This window comes from Heterodontus francisci, chromosome 24 (assembly GCF_036365525.1).
Source record: "Heterodontus francisci isolate sHetFra1 chromosome 24, sHetFra1.hap1, whole genome shotgun sequence".
Lineage (NCBI taxonomy): Eukaryota > Metazoa > Chordata > Chondrichthyes > Heterodontiformes > Heterodontidae > Heterodontus > Heterodontus francisci.
In genome coordinates this window covers 22,674,171-22,682,641 of record NC_090394.1, presented here as the reverse complement: position 1 = coordinate 22,682,641, position 8,471 = coordinate 22,674,171, and the positions used below count along the sequence as shown (strand labels likewise).

Here is an 8,471-nt window from a genome sequence, read left to right as displayed (position 1 = left end):
CACAACTCAATATAAGCTGCTGTCAGGAGGACTGACTGAAACCTCCTGTCCATTCCCTTTGCAATAGTCTCCACATGCTATGAGAGGTTTATGAACCATTGAGACAAGCCTAGAACACTGGATCAAGAATGATTTTCCATGTTATGAGGTGTTTGATCGAGTAAATAAGGAAAACAGTTTTCACTGGCAGGAGGGTTTGCAATTAGAGGACACAGAATTAATCTAATTGACAAAAAAACCAGAGGCAAGATGAGGAGGATGTTTTTTAAGCAATGAGTTGTTTTATGTGGATTGTTATTGGCTGAAAGGGAAACTGATTCAATAGTAATGTTCAAAAGGGAATTGAACATCTACTTAAAATCATAGAATGATACAGAACAGAAGGCCAATTGGCCCATCGTACCTGTTCTGGCTCTTTGAAAAAAGTATCCATTAGTCCCACTCCCCTATACTTTCCCCATAGCTCTGGAAATGCATTCCCTTCAAGTATTTATCCAATTCCCTTTTGAAAGGGAACATTTTGCAGACATATGGGGAAAGAGCAGAGGAGTCAAACTAAGTGAAAAGCTCTTTGAAAGGGCTAGCATAGGCTTGTTGGGCCAAAAGGCCTCCTCCTGTGCTGTAATTCCAGGTCCACACACCCGCCCGGCAGTGACAGAGGCAAAAACATTTGCAAACCACAGGGAAAACATCACCATCTCCAAGTCTTCCTTTTAAGACGTAGATAAGACAGAAAACCTCATCTCATTTAAAAGGTGTCTGGACATGCACCTAAAGTGCTGTTACCTGCAGGGCTACGGACCAAATGCTGGAAGGTAGGATTAAACTGGGTGGCTTGATTTTAGGCTGGTGCAGATATGATGGGTCAAATGGCCTCTTTCTGTGCTGTAAACTTTCTATGATTCTATAAGGAATTTTTTTTCTCTCTCAGATGGTTGTTCTCTCTTCCCCAGAAAGTAGTGGCGGTTAGGTCATTCAAGGCTGAGTTAGACAGATTTTTGATCTACAAGGGAGTCAAAGCATTACGGGGGGGGGGGGGGGGGGGGGGAGGTGGAGGCAGACAGGAAGGTGGAGTTGAGATGACAACCAGATCAGCCATGATCTTATTGAATGGTGGAGCAGGCTCGAAGGGCCAAGTAGTCTATACCTGTTCCGAAGTCCTATGTTTCTATAATAAAAGCAAAATACTGCAGATGGTGGAAATCTGAAATGAAACCAAGATATATTTGCAGCACTTTTTGGTCCTACGTTTCCATGTTCACCCCAGATTAAAGTGGGCCAATACTTGCTGTGTGCTGTTGCTATGGGGATGAGGCTGCGTCATATTGAGAGCCCCGCCTACAACGTCATTAGAAAGCGCCGGAAGTGCCCGGTGGCGAGCTGGAAACGTGTTGTCGCTGGGAGACGGCGCTTTGTGGAGCGGGGCAATTGGCCTCGAGAGCGAAGCGGAATGAACCAGGACGATGGCAGCCAGCTCAATACAGTTCAAGACAAAGTGAGTGAAATCCCGCTGTCAGGTCTGAGGAGAGACTATCAGAATGAGGCCTTCTCCCCCCCACCATCTGATTAAAAAGTGTAACCTGACCTCGATGCATCTCAGGGCGAAAGATAAGCGCAGCCCCATGTTCTTAAACTGGATTCTGATGGGCCAGGAATGTGGGGCCCTTGTAAGCTATCACCATGTTGGTTACGGTGGCGTGGAGCTGTGATTACTGAAACCGTTATTAAACTGGTGCCATGTGTCTTAAAACATTGCGATATTTCATGAAGTCAGCATCCCACACACAAGTTCCTGAGTATTCATAGTGTGAGGTCGCTAAGATTTCAGTTACACTTGTGCTGTCGGAACTGTGAAAACAGCATATGTGTAGGATTTGTGGCGTTTAAATGATAGTAGTATTATTGATATTGAGGCAGCATTCACATTGCGGCTGATTGGTGCATTTTGGGTTTGAGTGAGTTAGCTCTGGTTAGCCCTTGTCTAACCAAGAGAGAGAGCTGTACACATGCCTGGTACAAGCTTGTCAGAGTTCTTCCCCAGCTGTTAAATGTAGATGTTTTGAAAGTGGGAGGGAAGAACCCCAGCCGCCTTAATGTTTAAATTGAGTTTAAGTAGATTTAAGTGTAGATGTAAAACTGCTTTACCATTGCATTAGAGTGTAAAATGGAAGCACTGAGATTATCTCCTCTGAGTAGTTGTTCTCTCAGGAGTCAGGTTGGACTCTTAATCTTGATTTAGACCCCAGTTTTAGCATTGGTGCAAAATCCAAATTAGTTGACACCAGTGCTAAACTATACTTTTAAATGGACTCCTTCATTATCTTTTGAGTTGATGGGAAAAATCATTCAGAAGTTATCATCATGAGATGAAGTGTGATTAGATAATTTTATATGGATTGAGGCAAGTGATCAGTTATGGAATCATAGAATTATAGAAAGTTTAAGGCACAGAAAGAGGCCACTTGATCCATTGTGTCTGTGCCAGCTGAAAAACGATCCACCTATTCTAATCCCACTTTTCAGCATTTGATCCGTGGTACTGCAGCTTACAGCACTTGAGGTGCATATCCAGACTCCTTTTGAATGAGTTGAGGGTCTCTGCCTCAACTACCCTTTCAGGTAGTGAGTTCCAGACCATCACCACCCTCTGGGTGAAAAAGTTTTTCCTCATCTCCCCTCTAATTTTTCTACCATTCACTTTAAATCTATGCCCCCTCGTCACTGACCTATCTACTAAGGTGAATAGACCCTTCACCTCCACTCTATCCAGGCCCCTCACAATTTTGTACATTTCAAACTGATCTCCCCTCAGCCTTCTCTGTTCCAAGGAGAACAACCCCAGCCTATCCAAGCTTTCTTCATAGCTGCATTTACCCAGTCCTGGCAACATCCTCATAAATCTCCGCTGTCCCTCTCTAGTGCAATTACTGTATTGAGGTGACCAGAACAGCACACGGTTCTCAAGTTGTGGCCTAACCAATGAATTACACAGTTCCAGAATAACCTCCCTGCTCTTGTATTCTATACCTCGGGTAATAAAGGAAAGGATTCCATCTGCCTTCTTAACCACCTTATCAACCTGTCCTGCTACCTTTAGGGATCTGTGGACATTCCCTCCAAGGTCCCTTACTTCCTTCTCTGAGTTGAATTCCATTTGCCACTTTTCTGCCCATCTGACTAGACCATCAATATCTTCCTACAGCTATCCTCCTCGCTATCTGTCACACGGCCAATCTTTGTGTCGTCCGCAAACTTGATCATGCTCCCTACGTTTACGCCCAAATCGTTAATGTACAGCACAAAAAGCAGGGGATCCGGAACTGAGACCTGCGGAATGCCACTGGAAACAGCCCTCCAGTTGCTAAAACAGCCGTCAGCAATTACCCTTTGTTTCCTGCCACTGAGCAACTTTTGTATCCACCTTGCTGCATTTCCCTGAATCCCATGGATTTTATTTTTTTAACCAGTCTGCCATATGGGACCTTGTCAAAAGCCTTGCTAAAATCCAAGTAACATTTGCCTTTGCACAATCATCAGTTCTTTGATATTAAAGCCTCTTGTGGTAGCAGAAGTGTACATTTAGGGCACTGTCAATTTTGCTGAAATAGTCAACAAATGCGACAATGTCTACAGAAACATTTTAGAAAAAGGTTGGGAACTGTCTAAACTGATATTTGGGATAAAGAAATACTAATCATGAGGTAGAGTTCTTACAGCAAAGAGAGATTTATGGATTGTGTGATTTATGTGCGCTGCTGACATCTGTATTTAGTTGCTTGGTTCCTGCCAATCTTTTAGGATGCATTTGCACTGTTGGTGTGGAAAAATATTGCCTTTCACCAATGTGGCAGTTACAGTCTAAATGTTTAGATGTTTAGTTACTGTATAACCTGACTGAGGTGAAGGAGAGGGAGACTCTCTCTGGAGGACCATGTCTCACTCTACTTTACTTCCAAGTCAGGATAGACCCATGACTTCGGGCATACACTACGCAAGTTCAGCACTACTGCAAAGCATAAACAGTTGCACAAACATTAAACCTGTTGTGTAATGCCCCTTTGCTTTCTTCTGAGATTGCACTTGTAGTGGGATATCTCTTTGGATATGTGAATTATAACAAGGCTGTTTGAGTGCAGCATAGGTATTCTTGGGTACTGTACAAACTCCTGCATGGTATGTTAAGATGGATTTCTTGGAGTTTCTACCTCTTGATCCAACCAGAAGGCTGCCAATAAAAATGAAGTTAATGCCCCTTTTGAAAGGGTGCCACTAATAAGGTGATGATTTCAGGGATGATGATGCACTCCAGCCATTCCCTCCCCCCGCCCCCCACCCCCACCACCACCCCTCATCCAGTTGCAGAAGGCAAGTGTACAGGCTTACTGCGTGTTCCAGGGAAATCTGGGTGTGAATGTAGCTGCAGAAGAGAGGCAGGCAGTCAGGCTGAATGACCCCATTGACTGCCCGCTGCCTGGACCTGTCAATGGCCACCTTGGCCAGGTTCAGGTGCAATGCTATGAGGAGGTCCTCTGATGATCTGGCCATTCTTCCCCTCCCCCCCCCAAACAGTGGGTGACCAAAGGTCAGGGACATGGGACTGAAGTGCGATCAGAAATTGAGGACCAGCACCCTCAGATAATGAGAAGGGCTGCGAACTCTCATCCTACGTGGATGTGAAACACGGATGCCTCCAGGCTGCAGAAATTAGAGTTATGCACCGAGTTACAGTTTATGTAAGTGGAATAAGTATTGTACAAAATTCCTTGGAAAGATTAATATTCAGGTGACTCTGGGTGGAACTTTGAGACCCCACCTAACTTCTAAAGAATTTGTGGAAAATGGGCTGGATTTTAACCTTCAGACCCACGCGCAGTGGGGAGGCTGGCAGCGCTTCAGAAGCCTAAAAAAATTCTGCAGCGCATTTCCGTGGCTTTTTAACCCTCCACTGTATTTGCATCTGACTTCAGGGTTTCTCGTCTAATTCGGTGGGTGAGATTTATTTTTATTTAGAGATACAACACTGAAACAGGCCCTTCGGCCCACCGAGTCTGTGCCGACCAACAACCACCCATTTATACTAACCCTACAGTAATCCCATATTCCCTATCACCTACCTATACTAGGGGCAATTTACAATGGCTAATTTACCTATCACCTGCAAGTCTTTTGGATGTGGGAGGAAACCGGAGCACCCGGCGAAAACCCACGCAGATACAGGGAGAACTTGCAAACTCCGCACAGGCAGTACCCAGAATCAAACCCGGGTCCCTGGAGCTGTGAGGCTGCGGTGCTAACCACTGCGCCACTGTGCCGTCCTGTGATGCCAACTCCCACAGTTTGTTTCAGCTGCAATATTTCAGTTTATAGGGAATAAGTGCTCACCTACAAGAGTGATCAGCAATGTAGACAATATCTGAAGTAAAAACTCCAAAATGCAATACTCGCTATTCTGTTTTGCTGAGATCCCAGTGGCAACATTGTACAGAGTCAAATGAAGAAACAATTTAAGGATATAAAGGTAGAGTGCTTTTATATATTTCAGTAAACATGTGCATTCAAGGATAGCGAAGAGCAGCTGTATAATTCAGGGCTTTCGGAGTTCTGTGTAACAAAGTGAGCAAAAAGGAGTTGGCAGACAATTAATCTAAACCTGAGCCCACAACTTGAAACTGTTGAAAGCACACACTTTGAAGTTTGTTTTTCCTTGTTTCAGTCAAATGTAAAATTTCTGTAAATGACAGCTCCCTTTCTTAATTAGTGTTTAAATCTCTTCCAGCTATGCTGTTTCCAGCAAAATTGAACCATTTTACAAAGGAGGAAAAGTACAGGTATCTTTTAATTTGTTGTAAATTTAGTGTTTTCACTGATCTTTAAACTTGAAGATCAAATAATACAAAGGCTACAATTCTGTAATACAATTTCGATATTGCAATTTCATTGATGTGACTTAATGAGATAATTACAAATCAATAATTTGAATATGGTATAATTAAGCTAGTTTTACTTATTTTAAGATCTGGATCCATTGAATTTCTTGGCATGTTTGTAGAGTGTGGTTCAACTGTATCAAAGGACATTTATTCATAATAATAATGTAGTCCACCATCGGCATTTCCTGTACTAAAAAGTGGATCTAGAAATAGTTGTAGAGAGAGAAGTTGAAACAAAAACAATTTTTGGTATTGCTGCTTTTGTAAATTCTCCATTCCTGTGCCATGACACTGAAACAAAGATGATATTGCAGTAAGAAAGTTACTCAAATGGAGCCTGAATGTAACACTAGTCTTTTCTTCAATCTCACTTTCTCCAGCTTTTCCTGTCTTAATTTGTTCTCACTTTTGATTTTTGTTTGCTTAATTTATATACCTTGCATTCTTTTTAACAAAAACAAACACTCATTCCTTAGCTGATTTTGATGAACTTTGAGCTTGTCCTGTCCACTTGGAGGTGGAAATAACTTTCCTTTGTTTTTAAGAATGAAATATGTAACTTAAATATATTTTATTTCTTCCAATGCAGATCAATAAAGATGGCATGTACATGTTCTGTACTTGTGGAACAAAGGTCAATGTCATCGATATTGGAACAGGAAAGGTCACAAAGAGCATTGAGCAGGTATGGAATTACTTTGGTATGAATGCCCTTCTGTTCCTGGCACCTGGTAATGCTGATGAGCTCCTTTAATGCAGAGTGGGATGCCAACCAAGCCTTTCCACTTCTACACCAATAGACACTTTCCAGGCTATGTCATGAAGGGGTTCAATTTCTTTTTGATTGCATTTTATTTATTTTGTGCTTGAGCTGCAGTATGTTAGTGTTGCAGAATGGAGCACTTTTCATTGGCATCTCTTTGTCATTATTACGCGCTCCCACTTCAGTATAATATTAAATGTCGAGTGCAAAGATCCCTAAACTCTTTCTCAACAATATGCCTCAGCCCTAACCTTCAAAATCTGCCCTTTAGTGTATCTGTGTGACTCATTTCTGTTCTCTTTTCCCCCTACCCCGCCCCCACAAAAGCCATTCAGTTGATCCTCTCTGACATAGAGAGGACTCTGCAGGAATTTTACCTCTAGGTATCTTACTGCCTGTCAGTTGTTGAATCAATTACCATTGTCTGTTACCCTCCAATAGAAGCAATGGAGTGTTACACAAAGTTTTATAGGGTCACTCACTGTTCCTTAATCAAAGTGACACTTCAAGGCTTATACAAAACTTTCTATTGTGGCAAAAATAGTTTTTCAATCAATTCTTTTTCTTTATATATTGTGTTGAGTACTAGTATACAGGTAACTACACAAGCTGTTTTCATAAGTGTAGTTTGGTTTGGATTGGTTAAGATTTGTCTTGTTTTCCTTGCAGGAAGATCAAGAAGATATTACCTGCTTCAGTGTCAGCCCTGATGATGAGGTACTTGTTGGAACTGAAATGTTTACACTCTTTGTAACCATAATTTAGCAAAAGATATGTGTTATATTGTGCAGTCTAACATTGTTAAATCTGATTTTATTTTTTTTATTTTTATTTATTTTTATTTAGAGATACAGCACTGAAACAGGCCCTTCGGCCCGCCGAGTCTGTGCCGACCATCAACCACCCATTTATACTAATCCTACACTAATTCCATATTCCTACCACATCCCCAACAGTCCCTATATTTCCCTACCACCTACCTATACTAGGGGCAATTTATAATGGCCAATTTACCTATCAACCTGCAAGTCTTTGGCATGTGGGAGGAAACCGGAGCACCCTGAGGAAACCCATGCAGACACACGGAGAACTTGCTAACTCCACACAGGCAGTTCCCAGAATTGAACCCGGGTCGCTGGAGCTGTGAGGCTGCGGTGCTAACCACTGCGCCAATATGCTGCATTCGCATTGTGTATGCAATTCCCCACATAAGATCTGAAGTTTATCCGATGCAGATAAAATGCTTCCCTATAAAGTGAAAGGTTGGAGACAATTAATTGTATATTATGCTAATACATGGCTCGAGACCAGACTTGCTAGAATGCCCACCTGGTAGGGATGAAAAAATATTCTTTTTTTGAAAAAAAAAGAGGGAATAAAATGCTGGGAACTAACTTTCAAAAGTAATTACCTTTCAGTGAGCACTAATGTTAACTATTCAATTGCCATACTGTCTGAGAGGAGAAGAACCACAAGTGACTCCGTACCATCATCCATTGAGCATTTACTGCTGACACAATTTATTTTGAACTTTTGAATCCAAGCATTACTGATTGCTTGAACCTGCTCTGCTCAGTTCGGTGAGATCCATTCAACACCAACAAGTGCTCAAAAGTGGAATTCAGCAGGTTTGGGAGAAGGTGAAAAGACTTGCATAGCTGTCTCACCCAGTGCAAATTGTTTCCATTGACTGATTTGTGGAGCACCTTTGACAGTAGTCTTGGTTGGGTCCATAACCCACCCTCATGGTAAACTCAGGTTCCTGCTACCTCAGTTCA

General features: G+C 42.2%; 1 protein-coding gene across 1 annotated transcript in view; it reads left to right on the top strand.

Annotated features, from left to right (window-relative positions):
- Positions 1-1,362: 1,362 nt before the first annotated feature.
- tbl3 (transducin beta like 3) overlaps positions 1,363-8,471 on the top strand; it is a 77,324-nt gene continuing 70,215 nt past the window's right edge. The window contains exons 1-4 of the mRNA XM_068055758.1: positions 1,363-1,495; positions 5,777-5,828; positions 6,520-6,615; positions 7,363-7,410. Coding sequence (XP_067911859.1) covers positions 1,464-1,495; positions 5,777-5,828; positions 6,520-6,615; positions 7,363-7,410 — 228 coding nt within the window. The 5' untranslated portion in view covers positions 1,363-1,463. The remainder of the gene's footprint in view (positions 1,496-5,776; positions 5,829-6,519; positions 6,616-7,362; positions 7,411-8,471) is intronic.